This window comes from Boleophthalmus pectinirostris, unplaced genomic scaffold (genome assembly GCF_026225935.1).
Source record: "Boleophthalmus pectinirostris isolate CB_2022bp ecotype Guang Dong unplaced genomic scaffold, ASM2622593v1 HiC_scaffold_2, whole genome shotgun sequence".
NCBI classification, from domain to species: domain Eukaryota; kingdom Metazoa; phylum Chordata; class Actinopteri; order Gobiiformes; family Gobiidae; genus Boleophthalmus; species Boleophthalmus pectinirostris.
The window spans coordinates 19,314,204-19,331,696 of record NW_026571152.1 but is presented as its reverse complement, the minus strand read 5'-3'; the positions used below and the strand labels follow the sequence as shown (position 1 = coordinate 19,331,696).

Sequence of the window (17,493 nt, the reverse complement as noted above, 5' to 3'; positions counted from 1 at the left end):
TGACTAAATCCATAATGCAGGACTAAGCCTAGAAGCCATGATTCAGCTAGGTAAAGTACATTTAATGACCAGGATCAGATCAGAACTACAGCAGATAGGGCAAGACTAAACGAGGACTAAACCAGGTCTAAACCAGGATTAAGACTATCAAGTCTGACGTAGGTCTATATGAGGTCTGAACCGGGATTGACTCTGCTAATTCATGATCCCTTGTCTTATGTATAAGGTATAATTAGGAATAATATGATATTTCAAGGTCTTATGTGGTTGATTTTTGATAATTATTTAATATCTTAATGGTTAAAAACATGAAGTAGAATACTGCATAACTATTGGTATGGGGTGCTCAATCTGATACAAGATATTGGTTAGGAACATGGATTAAAACCCCATTTAACCAATCCTTTGTATTGTAAGACTTGTTTGACCTCATGTCATAAAGTTAGCCTTTTTAATGAATGCATTAGTATTAACTTAGTTGTATCACTATGATAATATGTACATTTACTTTAAATGAAATGAAAATGATCTCCTGTCAGCTTTTACTCTGGTTTTGGATCAGCACTGTAAAATCTGGGGAATATTATGTCAATACATGTCTGAGTCAACAAATTCTACCAATATCCCATCTTTATTTACTATCCCTCCATATGCCTTATGTGTAGCTGTATTTGTACTACGTTTGTTTGTTCAGTGTGACGTGCAGGGCCCTCAAACATAACTTTGGTTTACTGAAAGGTCAATGTTAAAGGTTGTCCATGGATTCTTATGGGATGGGTGTGCAGTCATGGATGAACTACAGTAAATGCATGGATATTCTGCTCATGTTTTATACAGGACAAGCTGATGCTATGTTCTGTTATTGTATTCTTACTGTGAGTGGAGTCACCTCTCGCTCAGATCTGAATTGTAATTTGGCCTGCTTGTCTCCATGGAGATAGAAAATGTTGATGTCATACTGTGGAAGATTCCAGATGAAGCAATAACAACTCCACAGAGAGAAGCATGCAAATGGACCCTCCATCTGGAAAAGTGCATGGTGACCTTTAATGTTTCTATGTTGTCCCATATTAAACTTCTTCTCGAGACTTGACCCATCCTTCAACAATGTCACTTGTGAAACCTGTCAGGAGCAGTTTGCAGCAACTTTGGAGTTTTTAAGGACCCATCACTAGATCTGTAGCTAAGTTTGGTCATGAGGTTTTAGTTGGAGGATGTCTTATTCATATTTTTTTGATGGATGAGTGTAAAATACAATACATGACTTGGGAGAACATGTTCAAAGCCAGGCACCATTTCTTTACCATTGCAAGTTTTACGCTCGCTGCCTTAACTGAGGTCAAGGTCAATTCTGTCCAGTAGTTCTTTCAAGTGTTGATTTTTCTTCTATAAATGTACTGAAATGTTTCTCTCTGTTCAAAGCCTGTCCCAGACTTTGTCGCATTGTCCATTATATATTAGTCTTGTTGACCTTGTGTTGCCAGATAATAGGCACATCATTGGTCATTCCTCACAGCTTGTGCATCCTCTTTGCTGCTGCTGAGTAATGGCCTCCAAACGTCTCATCAGCTCATGTCACTGAACATGGAGGTCACGTTTTCAGCCGTCTCTTTGGTCAGGCTTATTCAGGTGTACATTTGTTCCTTTATATTAATATGTAGCCTTATATCTGTGTAAACCCTCAGTAATCTAAGTAGGTCTATAGTGGTCCATGAGTTTTTACTTGTCTATGTGGTCTTATACTTGTTCTGACACAGCTCAAGATCATTGTAAATCTATTAAGGAAGGGTTCATTTTTGTCCGGTGAATGTGACTTTTTAGTGTCGATACCTGCTCAAATGAGTATTTAGTTTCGGTACTAGTTTTTTATCAATTTAATATCTGACAAGCCTAGTATACTGTAAGGATATGGCTATAATAATATGGTAGATTTTTTTTAAATTTGTGTTTTGATTGATCTTGCTTATATAACTAATTTATAAATCATTTATATGAATTTGAAAATATCTTAAACAGATGTATTGCACATCTGTTTCAAGATGTGCAAAAAAGAGATTTGACCCTATAAATTACTGCATAGTGATCATTTACCTGGGCAGCCAAGACCACACACTTTTACTTTACAAAGACGTGTGGTCTGGAAATGCTGTCTTCACATTTGGTCTGTTCAAGTCAAAACAAACATGGCGACTTAATATGAAAAAAATACAGAGGACAGAGAAACAGTGCTGATTTATGCAGTATCACAATACATGAATCTGAGATGAAAGGTTTTGTTGTGAATATTCAAGATGAGATGTCTTCCACTTTTGAAAGACACATGCTACAAATTAGTGGCTGTGATTGGATCAACCCCAAAATTGGGCACTTGGACCCTCTTGTGTTCAACAGAAAGTAGGAGGAACTCGCTTTCCAAGCAAACTAATTACAACGGTTGAGTTATTTATTTAATTTATTGTCTGACCAAATGTGTCTGTATTGTAATTAGGGGTAGGATAAGATCTCATGTTACAAGATCTCGCAAAATAGAATTACCACAAGATTGTGCACACATGAGAATGAACTAGTTTGCGTTTGGACAAAATGATAAACACTGGTGAGTTATGCCTCTTGAGAAGCAGTGGTTCCAAAAAGCAGTGCCACAATGACAATAAAAATTGAGAGATCACAATTGTTAACTGCATAGTTTATATTATGTTTTATAAATTGGCATAGTGGACCAAATCTTGTATCTATCTTACGGGAATTGTGTCTTGTTCCATCTCTAATTATAATTGCTTTGGCCTAGCTTTGTTGTCACTGTCGCTGATCATTACCAGAGTCAGGCAGAAGTCCTGCAGTGGCTTGAGCTTGTACACACTAGTAATGAAAATATTATTTATAGATCCAGAACAAATAAGAGAACTTTTTGAACTTTTTCACCCTGTTTGTTTTGGTCAGAATGCTGCAGGCATGGACTCATTTTTTCTCACAAACCTGTAGCTTTGGCCAGCAGCATTTGTTTCATTTTTGGCACCTGGTTATGAATGAACAGATGGTGCTGCTGTGAATGCATTTGGAAAAACAAGCTTGGTCTATACTGTGCTTTACTGAACTAGGTAGAAATCAATAATTATTCTGAAACTCAAGTCTCAAATCTGAAATTTGAATCTATGCCAAGGAACTGTGCACATGACCGGCTTGTTTAACTTCATACTGTGGAACATACATCAAGCAGGTAGAGGACACGCCACCTGAACAGATACATAGTGCAGCATGCCAAATCCTACATGTATCACTGATTTAAAAAAATAACATTGGAGAATGCAGTAAGTATAGAGCAGTGAGCATGTACCAGAGCCAGCGAATACAAGGTTGGTGTCCAAAGTGCTGCACATAGAGAAATAAAAAATCTACAATACAATTAACTAATCTAATACATAAATAAATCAAATAAATAAAACAGTGAAATAGGCCCATAAGACTAAATAAATCTAAAAAAACAAAACAATAAAAGACAACAGAGGATCATACAACTCACCCTGCGTTAAAAACCAGAGTAAAAGTGGATCTTATGACGAGACACTAAAACACTAAACACTAAAACACTTCACTGTGGGGGCTGTTCTTCATGGCAAAAGCTACAGATGCAAATTCTGTTTAATTTCATTTCAACAATACTGATATTGTACTGTAGAGGATATTCTGCCCACCTTTATACAACCCATAATATTTTTGTTTGTTTGTTTTTTGCATCTAGATAATACTTAGTCTCCTTTCAGCATTAGTGTAAATAACTTCTCTGTGGGCTCAAACAAATGTCTCTGAGGAGTAACTGGCTTTTAACATGCCCCATCCACAACATTAAGACTGTTCAGAGCTGTGTTTTGCTGCTGTCAGCCTATTGCAAATGCTTTTATGTGTCTTGTGCATTGTAATCAAAATGCAAACCTTTATATTAGCTTGAACCGGCATCTAGCATCAACTCTATTGCCCACCTATAAATTTGCTAATATGCATTTTCACTGCAGTGTCAGCTAATGCAGGCTCATTTGGTGATATGTAAACAACTTGATTAGATTTTAACAGAGGTACACTGCTGAATACTTGAATTGTATTGAGTGTGGACTCTAGATTATAATGTTGGATGAGCTATCGTCTGAAGATTGGCTGTGGTAATGTCTGCTATAGAATTTCCATTAGTCTGAGGTTGAGGTAATTCAAAGTAGTGAGGGATATGTTTATATTGTGAAATAAGCCCCCAAAAAAGCATGTAATTATCAAATGCTGTAGGTTATTGATGTCAATGTCAATTCCCTGGACTGGAACAGGAGGCTAAAGCTTTGTTACTCAAGTTAGACTTCAATCTGAGCGAAATTTGAACAGAATTTGAGCAAAAAGAATTGATTTAGTTATAACAGAAGAGCTGATTTGTGCTGTTAAACAAGTCCCTCTCAAATCACAAGCTAGTTAGTATTAGTCAACAATTTTTCAGTTTGTCACTCTCATCTTTTTGTTGAAAATCATCCATCCATCATCATTTCCATCTTGAAATTATTTGGAAACTGTAGTAGGCTAACATTTGAAAACCCAGAGTTCAATCTCTGTTAGAAAATCAGCCATGGCCATGCCCTGCATTTGGATAAAGTTAAAATATAACTACTAAAATATTGATAGTACTTAAAGTGTTATTTCCTCTTTAGCCTCTCCGTACAGTTCACCCGCTGTTTATGGACCTGCGCCCACTCAGTGGACTCAGCAGTTATAAAAGCTCTGTTATGTTAATGGTTAATGGATACGGGGGTAAATGAAAGAAAGAAAGTCATTCTAAAACCTTGATTTGCAATTCTAAAAACAATGTTTTTTTGTTGGTTTTTTTTCTTATAAGCAGCCATATTTGTTTTGCTACAGACTATGTGAGTCCCTGATTGGCTAATCCATCTGTCAATCACAGCCATCTGAAAATGGGCAGATTCACCAACGACCAGACTCACATCTTTGCAAAGTATTTGAAGACGTGTGTATTATGGATCCCAAGCAAGTCAGAGAATATTTACAAATCAGAAGTAGTGTTTGTTATTGTTTTGTTATATAAAAATACAACTACAATTCAAAATACTCTCTATCTAGAAGCCTTTTTGCCTCTGGGTTGCATTTGTGGCATATTAAAACATTCTTCGTCATACACAGCAATAGAACATTCATTGTTTGTTTTTCTACCAACCATCTGGCAACCACTTATGTGATTATTTTTAAATTATTGCTATTTGAAGTCATTCTCTGTCATATTTTTATCACATGCATTTGTGGCAGGGCTGTTTGTTAGCTTGAACCTAAATGCAGTCATTATCACCATTGTACTCTTTTAAAAAGAGCACATTTACTGGTGATTTTTTTCTATGTAACAGGTAGTAATTTTGAGTAATTGCTAAACTATTTCTCTCCTCGCTGATTGTGAAGTCTTTATGTGGCTGATGTCGACAGTTTCTCTCTCATTCATCTGATAATGAGCATGAGCAGCAGGTTTGTTCAGTTTGTGAATGTTGGAGGACACGATTCTGAAGATATTCTCCACAGACCAGACTGTAGAAAGTGCCATAAAGGTCTGTGTATATGGACACGTCACTCAAACTGGCAGTCTCCAACTCACAACAGACGGCATCTAAATTTATTGTAATGACACATACTTTAAGAATAGCAGTGCAGACTGCTTGTGGATTTTTTTTTTCATATTGTTGTTGTTCTATATTGTCAAATTAATTCTGGGTACTCTAAAAAGATAAATCAAAGTAGAGCTTCATTGACTTCACAGAGAGAAGTTCTCTTGGAAGCTCTTAACACACATAAAGCGTAATAATGAAAATTGCAGGTATTATTACCAAGATAAGAATAGGTATACAAACACTTTCAAGCAATAGAGCATTCATTGCTGCTTTTTTACCAACCAACTATCTGGCAACCACTAATATGATTCTTTTTGTGTGCGTGTGTGATTTTCTTTATCTTACATGTTTTTGCAACGGGGCTATTATTAGCTTGAACCTAAGTCCAGTAACATCACTGTTGTGCTTATTTAAAAAGAGCACACATGGTATGCGTAGATTAAATCAAGCCGTATTATACAAAATTGCCCTTTTTTAGACCTTCTTTACTCTTAAAAATGCATCTTTAAATATTCATTAATAGTCAGAAGCTCAAAATGCTCCATGCCATAAGCTGAAGTCATTCATGAGATGGTGTCCTCAATCTCCATGAAGTGCTCCTCTGTGCTTTCAAAGTCCACACACCTTCACCGGACTCATAAGAGCACAAATAGTCTCCATGCTAATAGTTAACTGTTGTAGCCTTAAACTGCTTTGTTTCTACCCTTGTGTCATTCACTCAATGGAGCATACATGTACATATACAGTGACTTTCCATTTCCCTGCTGCATCTGTAGATGTCATTGGCTTTGCCCTCAACAAACAGAAAAAAAACACCAGTTGACAGTTTCTTAGAAGTTAATGCTTTAATAGTATTGATAGAGAGAAGTTGGTGGGCCTGTCCCACTGAATAACAAATAGAAGCTAAATTAGCTAAATTAGGAGTTCTAACATAGCATTATTAGTAGTAATCTAAATATACTGTATGTACTTTCAAGTGGAATTTCCCTAGCAGTGATCTTGTAGTCCAAGTGTATAGTATATATTATATTTGTCACGATACTAGAATTTCAAACTCAATTTTACTGCTAAGGAATAGACTTGGTACTCAATATCGATTTAGATACCATGATGATAATAAAAAACACAAAAAGGTTTGTTGTTGTCCTGTAAATGTGACTTTTTTAGCATCAGGATACATTTTCAAATGAGTATCTAGTTTTGATACTAGTTTTACTATCAATTAATATCTGCTTTTTAATACTTTTAATAACCCTAGTATATTATATTATTATTATTATTATTATTATTATTATTATTATTGCACATTTTTCAATTTCTCATTGAAAATACCAAAGGAAATCATCACAAACTCCAGCTTTGTATAATTTACTGTTTACTGTGAGTCCTCTGCTCCCAGGTACAGTTGGCTTCATATCCAGAACCTTGATTATTAACTGCTCCTTGTGACGCCAGTTGTCATAGAAATGTTACAGAATTAGAAGACACAGCTACCAAAAGCACATAAAAGCAGTCATGGTAACAAAGCCAGTGTGCCGCCATCGCCCAGTCTCCTCCTCCTTCGGGCTGGTAATTTTAGTTCCCGCTGTCAGTCTGGGGGTGTGACAGGAATAAAGTCCTTTTCATCTTCAAACCTCAGACAAAAACAGGACCAAAATGGCACCTGTAGGATCAATAACAGTCTTAATCAAGTGGTTTTTGGTTTATTTTTTTTATTTTTTTCTGCTTGTTTTTTTTTTCTTACATTATTAGTCACAAGGAATCTTGTGAGCTATAAGCCATGTTAGAGTGTTACCTCATCAAAAATATACCTGGACTTTATTTCATTCACACATGTTTGAGTAACCTTTTAGTCTGTACATTTCCAAAGCTCAAAATGCCCTGTTCCACTTGGTGAGGTCATGAATCTGTAAATTTCAAGTTAACAGCTACCTTTTATTTTTAGTTCAGTAGAACTACTTTGCAATTCCAGGGCTGAAATGATCTATCTATCCCATCTTGTGAAGGCGTATGGATTTGAAAAACACAGTGTAGCACTTCCTGTATTACCACATGACATCACAAGGTGGAACAGACTGTTTTCGGTTTGAGAGAATAACTCACATGCAGGGTTTGTGTGTTAAACTTGTGTCAGCGAAAGAAAGCACAACTGTAGGTATTTCTTTGAGGAAGCAACATTACAACATAGATCAAAAAATTATTTAACACGGGCCCATTAAGCATTCAAGTTTGCTACATAAATTTGAGTATGGACTGACGGAGCTGTGTGTAAACTTTTGGTCTGTCAGTTCAATTTGGAATCATAATTGATAAAAGCTGATAAGGGGCCTGTACTTGATTTTAAATTAGTGTTGTCAAGATAAACGTATGGTAAAAGTTGATAAATAAGACAAATGCTGAGACTGTAAAATATAATATATTAGTTTTACATGGCATCCTCTTGAGTAATAGCTAATGTAGGGTCAGATCCAATCTGGCACATTATTACTAAGAATCATGGGGAACTATGTGCCATATCCCAGACACCCTTTGTTCTGTCTTAAAGGCTTGATATCAGACAGGGTAACTATAATCCCAGTGTGCATGTATCATATTTAGTTAAACCATTAGTTAAACCATAAGCATTACATTTACATTACATTGGGAAAAAAAAACCCTCCTGTTGGTGTGACAGATCAAAACCTCCAGGTCGAAGTCTTTGTCGTAGAGGGGGGCGTAGTCTTCTAGTTTCTGTGCAGTTTGTGGGTTTCAGACAAACAATTCCTTGTTGATTTGAAAGACTTTTTGAGGACCCGGTGAAGACCTTTCCCCTTTCAAAACATGTAATATTTTGATTTGAATTGTTCTGACCGTGGAGGATGGTTGAAGAAAGAAAGGGCTAAGTGGGCAGGACTAAAGGTTCAAACTAAAACAACAGGCAGTGTCCCACCAGCAATCTGACCAGAACTGAAGCAGCTCTGTGGATGAACTCTGTGATCAACTTTTGTCCAAAAAACAGAATTGATTCTTTCTTTTGCTACAACCATGTTCCATACTCATGGTTTCAAATCAAATACAGGATCTTTAACTGAGGGTCAAATAGGGTTGACCATAACTAGATTGGTAGAAACTCATTACGAAGAATGGAAGCAGGAGCTAGCAAAAAAAAATGAGCACAGCTGAGAAAGTTACTCTAACCATGGACTGCTGGACGGCTTTAACAGCTGAGAGCTACATCATGATCACCTGCCACCACATCATGACTGGCAAATGAACTCAGCATCGTGCTGAAAGCCTGCCAGGCCGGCATACAGCTGCCCACTTCGCAAAGAAACTGAATGAAGCTGTAGGGCTGTGGTGTCTTGAAGACCGAGTTATTGCATGCATTCATAACAATGTAGCCAATATTGTTGCTGCCAAGAACCCCAAAGTGGTCCAAAGTGCCCTGGATTTCCAGTACTTGCTTTGAGTACACTCTCCAATTGGCCGTAAATGGCAGATTTGCACTGTATCTACATCGGGTAATATCAGCAGCCAGTAAACTTGTTAGCCACAGCAATGCAGCAACCATAACAACTCAACGACTTATCCAGTCATGTAAAACAAGGTAGAACTAGTGTGAGATGTTTGATCAACTGGTGGAGCAGTGGTGGGCTGTTGTTTCTGTCCTGTCGGACCGAAACGTAACCAGACTTCAAGATGCCTGGATGCTGGAGCTGAGGGATGAGTATTGGCAGTTGATGGAGGACACACAGCCTGTGCTGTCAGCACTTAAATGTGCCACCACGGTTATGTCAGCTGAAAAAGACGTCTTCATCTCAAACACTTATCCTATCACCTTCGGGCTCATCAATATCCACCTAATGCGAAGTGAAGAATATCAAAAAGAATTTCAGAACTTTCTGAGAGAAATTCCCCCACCTCTGGATTGTACCCCAACAGACTGGTGGAAAGAGAATGAAATAAGGTTCTCAAGGCTGGCTAAGTTAGCGCAGAGGTACCTGTTAGGGATGGGCATGATTAGTTGATTAATCGATAATTGATCATTAAGAATTTCATCGATTACGTAAATTTTAATCGACAAACCGAATGCAGGTTGCTGTGCCTAGCGTGACCAAACTGAGGTCCGTACAAGTAGCTCTCTGCACTCAGAAGGAGCGAGCAAACACAAACAGTCAGTCTGCCTGCAATGTACCGAAGTGCATATGCGTATTTAACGATGACTTGTACAAGAAATTCCACACTTTTCGTTCCGGTCGGGATAAGTGTGAGTTCATGTGCACAGTGTATAAAGCAGCACATATGTTTCGGTGTCCAGTGGGAAAAAGCTTTAAGGTGAAAGGCGCGCAATGTCCCCACCTCCCACCCCCCGTAAGGTGTCCTGGTTTTGACAAACGCAAATATGGTCACACTAACCTGTATTCCTTTGACTCATGTCTTTTAATCCGACAGAAGTTGACCGCATCAGCGACACAAGAGCTGTAGTTTTTATCTTCGCTGAGTTTATGCAAATTAGCGATGCGGTTTTAAGTTTCGTTTCTGTGAGAGTTGCGCAAAACTGAATTAAACACATTATAATAAACGGGCTGACGTGGCTGTAGAGTGGTTACGGTTTATTTGTCGTAAAGTTGAATTTATTTATGCTGATTAGTAGTGCAGATAGTAATAATAATGATGATCATTTTAATATAAAAACGTTCATGATTAATCGATAATCGATCGTTAATTCTCTCGACGATCGATTAAGAAAATTTCATCGAATGTCAGTCCCATCAGAGCGGGTGTTTTCAGTGGCTGGATTGACAGTGATTAGAATTCGGTCACATCTGACAACAGAGCATGGTAACATGCTTATCTTTTTAAACAAAAACAGGTAGACTGGTGCTGTGTCTGTGATTTAATCCTAGAGGCATTGTTGTGTAGTCTTATTGTTAGGTTAGCTTTTTGATGTGTTTTTGAAACTGTTATTGTTTTGGAGGGTCAGTTCGGTTATGTTTTGGCACAATGAGGAACAGTTTAACTGCCTCTTCTCATGGAAAAAACATGCTGTATTTTTATGCTTTCATTGCATTTCAATATATAAGAGTATAGCAATAATAATGATGATAATTTTAATAGAAAATGTTAATGATTAATCGAAAATCGCTCGTAATTCTCCCAACGATCGATTAAGAAAATGTAATCGAATGCCCATCTCTAGTGTTAAATGAGTGAATGGTCAGCTCTCTTAATTGGTCCTAGGTTTGATTCCTGTGTTGAGTTTGCACATTCTCCTTGTGTTCTGCAGGTACTCTGGTTTCTACATCAGTGGCAAAGGAGAAAATCAATTTATCAACTGGACAAAAGTTTATTTTGGTCGAATACATTTCGCAGCTCATCCAAACTGCTTTTTCAGTTCTGTCCAGTTTTGTCCAGTTGACAAATTGAATTTCTCCTTTGCCATGGATTCTACCTGGATGACTAAGGGGTTTCTACATCAATCTAAAACTTGCATAAAATGCATTTTAACAATATTAATTTTAGATGAAGTCCATATGATTTGACATTATTGCTTTGATGTCATTTGAAACCATTAAAAGTGAAGGAAATAGTAGGCAGAGATTGGAGAGCTATGAGGAAACAACTGCATGGAACTATCCCAGACAGTTTCTATGCAATTTATTGGTTTCAGACAAACAATTCCTTCCAGATTTGAAGGACTTTCTGAGGACCCGGTGAAGGTACATGTACTACAATTTGAAATGAGTTTTGTTGGTTATTATGCAACTACTATGTACCTTTTCTGGTGCAAGGTCTACCACTTACTTGTACTTGTCTCCATGAAGATATTATTGCTTTGCCACCAGGCCACAACATCAGCTGTGGAACATTCCAGTCAAAGTGATAACATCTCCATGGAAACAAGCATGTGACAGACCCAGCAGAAAAGTTATATTGTGCAACATTCTAAAAAGTCTAACCTCAAACAATCATTTTACAATTGTTTGACTGTGACAGTTTTCAAGTGTATTCCCTGTGTATAAACAAAGCCAGTATTTCTTCCTCCTCCTCTTCCTCCTTTCTGTCTGGGTCACATAATGAGATGTGTCCCGAGGCTCAGACAGGCTGATGAAGTCCCTGATCAGTGTGTGAAGGACCACACAAGGGCAGACACTCCAGCACTCCTCTCACACACTGGAATGACAACACAGCAGGTCTGCTAAGGTCACACACACAGCCATGCTGTGTTTCCATGGTTTGAAATATTATTCCACTAATTACAACAGTTTGAAAATAAAAACTAAGACCGATCACAGAGACATGCCAAAAACAAATTTCACAGAGGAATAACAAACAATATGGATGTTCTCAAAATCACATAATTATATTAATCAAATTTGAGAGAAGTTATAGATTTTGTGCAGAGTGAACTGCAACAAACTTTTACCTGGCTTTATAGGATATTTCTATACAAATTTTACAGTGAGAAAGAAGGCACTGCCTGTACTTTTTCACTGTTTAACATTTTCGTGGATGATACTGTGCCTGCCTCCATTGACATTCCATTGGGATGGGATGTTTCACAGTAAGACATTCAACTGTCATACTTTGTTGTCACCATGAAATTTGTCCTCTGCATTTGACCCACCCTTCAATGCTGCTGGGGCAACCTGTCAGGTGCAGTGAGCACCACAGAGTCAGATGCCACATAGAAGTCACAGGAACCTTCTTACTCTGAGATGAGAATGCTGGTCACTCAGGCACCCTGAAGCCAACAATGCCACAACTAGGCCAAGTGACAAGTCAGATCCTGTTCACAGTAAAATACTTGTTTTTGGAACATGCCAGGCAAAGAATCCCTCCATCAGAGCAGTCACATAGTGCACCTTTAAAGCAATCAGATAGCGATATTCAATTTGGTCACATCCCAATCTCTGTAGATTCCATTAGATAGCTCCTCACAGTGGTCTTTCTCATACTAAATCTGAAGTCTGTTCCAGTCTAAAGCCCATGATGAGTGATTTAGCTGGGCCTGTATGACGCGTGTTATCAGCACCGCTCTTATCTGAGCTGCACTCCTCCGTTTGGCTGGAGGCATCTCTCTCTCCATCTTTCTCTCTCACTCTCTGTCTCTCTTTCCTTCTCTCTCTCTCTCTTTCTCTCAGTCTCTATCCTTGTCTCTCTCCTTCTCTCTCTCTCGCTTCTTCTCTGTCCCCCCCTCTCTGTCACATTGTCGTTATCTTCATTGTAGCTTCAGAAGCTCATCAGTGATATGTAAAATAGTCCACTCAGCAAACCACGTCCAGTGCATGCCTTTGGTTCACTACAGTCATTTATGCAGTGGTAAGCTATGCTGATCCTGTTAGACATATTTGGAATGTACAAGTCAGCAGGTGTCTAAGACGGTATGCTTCTTGACAGTGGAGACCCTTGTGTGGTTGTGACTGATATGATTGTGGTCAAATGAGTGCTGTGGATAGACTAGAGACCACAGTGTATCTTCTTCTACAGCTTATGTTGATGTGAGAGGTCCTGTGCTCAATTTTCAACCATCACCGCCCAGTGACCAAACTACAGACAGATATATAAATGGACATAGTTAACCTGTTAGCCGCCGCATTCCATATAAGAAGTGAGCATGATTGCACTTCTGGCTCCACTGACTCTGGCTCCAATTGATTTTACACTGGAAAATGTCACCCCTCTCTCTGTAACTGCTGCAGAATGAGCCTTGTCATTTTTGAACCTATTCCTACTATGGAACTCGGCTTCAAATTCACCCCATAACTGCAGCCCTCGATGAGCTTTATTTGGCTGAAGCTGAACACTATGGGTGACATCACACCAAACCTGATCGTCTTTGTCCAGTCTTGCCAGATCGCAAGCCAGGGCCTGGTTAGTACTTGGATGGGAGACCACTGGGAATTCCACTGTGGTGCAGCAATGGCACTAGTACAAACTGCTGTTGTGTCCTTTGGCAAGTCACTTTACCCACCTTGCCTAGCGTGATTGTGATGCGTGACTGTGGGTTATGGTCTGAAGGATTGATGGCACAGATTGGCAGCCTCTTTTCCATCAGTCTACCCCAGGGCAGTTGTGGCTACAATAGTACACAACTAGAGTGAATATTGCATTTTTAATCAGGTACAGGGCCTGTAAAAATACATATTATGAATTATGGGTCTACATACATTTCCCCATTTAACTTTATCTTCAAATGTGCGTTTTGGATGGAAACTGAGCAATTTAGGCTAGTTTCTGGCTCGGGTCTAGTAAAGGTAATAGTAGGTAGGCTACACTTATTGTACATAGCCATCAAGTCTTGGTTCTTTACAAGAAACTTCCCGATGACCTGAAGATGTCTCTCAAAGTTCAGTGTTTCATCTGACGTTACAGCAATCTGACAAGTATATAGTAGTGTTTTATTCCTCCATCACAAAAGGAGATTCTGTCTAGTCCCTTTATAATGACAGAGGGAAAGTACGTGACAGTCCCAACGAATGAAAACCTCCAATCAACTTTAAAATAGAAACTAATTTAAACCAAAACAATCAATCTACATTTAGCAACACTCAGCTCTGACATGCTCCATGTTAGATACAATTACATTTTCAGGCGTCAAAGTCTTTTTCTCATCTCAATGCCAGCCCCTCACTGCCGGTATGTTATGCTCGTCTTTATCTGAAATGGAGACGCTGCATTTGCCAAATCGAAGCAACAATTAGCGGTCAATCAAAAGGGTGCGTTTGATTTCGGATGGCTCATCAAGGCTGTCTCTTCAATGTCCATCTCCATCTCATCACTGACAGTTTGAAACAAGCTAATTACTGTGTTTGTGTGGGAATCAACATTAGATAGACTTAAGGGTTGGGTTTATTAGATGATACCGAAAGCAGCTTTTTGGTGGTATTTTTAAAGTCTGAGTTTAAAGGTCCTATATTACTTTAAACTCTTCTGAGCTTTAAATGACATGTTAAAATATTATTACCTCGTCAAAAACATGCATTGAGTTGTGTTTTGATTCATTCACAAATATAATCCTGCATTATTAGTACAGTACATTTCCAAGGCTCAAAATGCTCAGCAATGTCATGAAATGGTAGTTTACATCTACCTTTTACCGTATACTGATCAGTAAAGATTGGCAGTTCCAAGGCTGAAATTATCCAAATGATTCTAGTGAAGGTGTATAGACTTTAAAAACACAGTACAGCACTTCCTGTATTACCACATGACATCACAAGGTGAAAGAGAGTCCTGTCTGCATGAGAGAAGAACTCAGCCTAAATCTGCAGGATTTGTGTGTTAAACATGTGCAAATGAAATCCAACAGAATAATATTATGTTTTTTGGTGATGAAACAATATTATAACATAGTAGATCAGAAATAAGTGTACTTGGTGTTTTAATAACATTGTCTACTGTTCCTAGTGGTAATTTTAGTGAAAGTAGGTATATTAGTGTCTTTCTGACCAAAAACATAAAAAATAAGTTTGTCCTGCCTCCAGTGGCTTCTGCAGTTTTAAGTGCTTGGTGACATCACACAGGACTCCCCTGATCACAGCCAAGTGTTTCTGATACAAACACCTGTCTGCAGGGGTGGAGGTTGAAGTGTAGATACCTGGTAGACCAATCACATTGTTCTTTATACCCTCAGCTCCCACCCCTCCTTTCCTGTCACTCCCCCCTGTAGGCCTCCAGGTACTCTCCAGTTTAGCAGCTTTATTTGAAATATAGTTGAGGTGAAGTTAAGATGTTAAGTCCCAAAAAATACGTATATTACAGCATAAATATTTTGTGCAGGAATACTGTCTATAGCCAAAATCTGTTGAAATCTAAATATAATTCGTAATTACAAATCAAGTGAAATTTTTTTAATTATACAATAAAGTTTTTGTGTGTGTCTCTTGCTAACAATGTAACAAATCAGCTCTGGCTAAAACATGTCTATGGCCTTGAGACACTGGATAATGAATGGTTTGCTCATTACTGCCATTAGAAAACCTGACTTGAATCCTCGAGCAAAAATAAATCATAATTTGAAATGACTGTGAAAGTTAAAATACTCTATTATATATATAAAAGTTCCTGACAGGTTGTCCTGGGGGCATTTAAGGATGGGTCAAATGCAGAAGACATGTAGTGCTCTGTATGCATGCTAGTTGTTGTTAATGTTACAGAGATGGCAAAACACTGCTCTTGTGGTGAACAATTAGGATGCTAGGAATGCATTAACAAAGAAAACCTTTTAACCTTTTTAAAAATGTTTTCCACATTTTAAAGCAAAAATGAAGTCCAGCGCCTTTAACCTTGCATCCAGACTAAAGTCCCTTCCTTCTGTGTGCTGTCTTTTATGGTTGATGAGCAGTATTGATTCATGTGACACGGCTGACCTCTATCTTTGTGTCTCAGTTAGATAACGTGGATGAGCAGGCGGCGCAGATCCGACGAGAGCTGGACGGAAGGCTGCAGCTGGCTGAGAAGATCGCCAGGGTAAGACCAAGACTACAGCTTCAAATACTCCTACAGTATTTTGATTGTGGGAAAGGGAAATCAAAGTAGACAAAGAGTGGATATGTATATCTCTGGATTACTGTAAATAATTTATTTTCATTCAACTTCATTTTTGAGTCAAAACTAATTTGACAATTTGAAATGTGTAATAGTTGTCATACACTCACACACATATTGGTGGATTTCAGAACATAGAATCTGAAATGGGGAGCAAGAACAAGTTTATTTTGTTCTTTAATTATAACATTAACAAATGTTGAACCTGATCATTTCTATTAGTGACTAGACCCAAGAACTCACTGTACAAAAATCTGCATTGTGACAATATTAATTTAGCTGCCCCTAACCTCTATTAAATAATACTCAGAATGCTACGATATCATCGGAAACAACAATGCACCAACAACCAACAATGAACCCGATTTAATATTATACCAATTTATTTATATTTATATTTATTCAAAGCAAATCATTTACATTTTAAGATGATCTGTTTAAAAAATATACATCCATTTAAAGGAGCACCTTGTAACTTTTCCCGTGGTGAGTTTACCAATTGTTTGTCTCCGTGGAGATGTTACTGCCTTACTGGGAATGTTCTACACGGGGGCAATAAACTTGGTACATCTTGCATTTATCAGTAGCATAATTTTTTTTTTTTATTGCACTGAAAAACATACGGGCTTTTCTCTCCTCACATTTGACCTCTAACTTGCCCTCTTGGTGTCATATAGACAGATTGATCGATAACAATAATGCCATATTGTGAAATATTGCTGGTAAAGCAATTGCATCTCCATAGAGACAAGCAAGTGGCAGACCCTCCACCAGAAAAGTCACATAATGCAACTTTAGCATTGAAATGAAAAAGGTTACATATTCATTTAGTGTCAATTTTGTAGTGTTGTGCTAGTAACAATATTAGTAAGACAAACAAGCTGAAACGTGATAAAAGATATAACCTGCAATATGCATTTTTCATGAGATGATATTTTTTCTTAAAATAGGGAAATTGTTAATTTTGCAACAACAAATCTTATACATTTTCAAACAGTGGAGGGGATCCCATATATAAGCTTTAGCATACGCTTATCTCTCTGTGTGGTTGCAGGAGCGGAGGTACCCCAAGCTGGTGTCCCCGGACATGGAGGCCTTGTACGTGGAGGAGCTGAGGTCATCTGTGAACCTGCTCATGGCCAATCTGGAGAGTTTACCAGTGTCTAAAGGAGGTCCAGACTTTAAACAGAAGCTCAAACGCTCCTCACTCAACAACTCCTTCTTAGACATGGGGGACGAGGGAGACATCCTGTCCAAGTCTGACGTGGTGCTGTCTTTTAATATCGAGGTGACTGGAACAATATTACCACAATATCACAGG

The 17,493-nt window shown here is 38.1% G+C and overlaps 1 protein-coding gene across 1 annotated transcript in view; it reads left to right on the top strand.

The window, feature by feature from the left end:
* Positions 1-17,493, top strand: part of cadps2 (Ca++-dependent secretion activator 2) — a 249,958-nt gene that overhangs the window by 113,145 nt on the left and 119,320 nt on the right. The window contains 2 exon segments of the mRNA XM_055155697.1: positions 16,014-16,094; positions 17,227-17,460. Of these exon segments, the coding sequence (XP_055011672.1) occupies positions 16,014-16,094; positions 17,227-17,460 (315 nt within the window).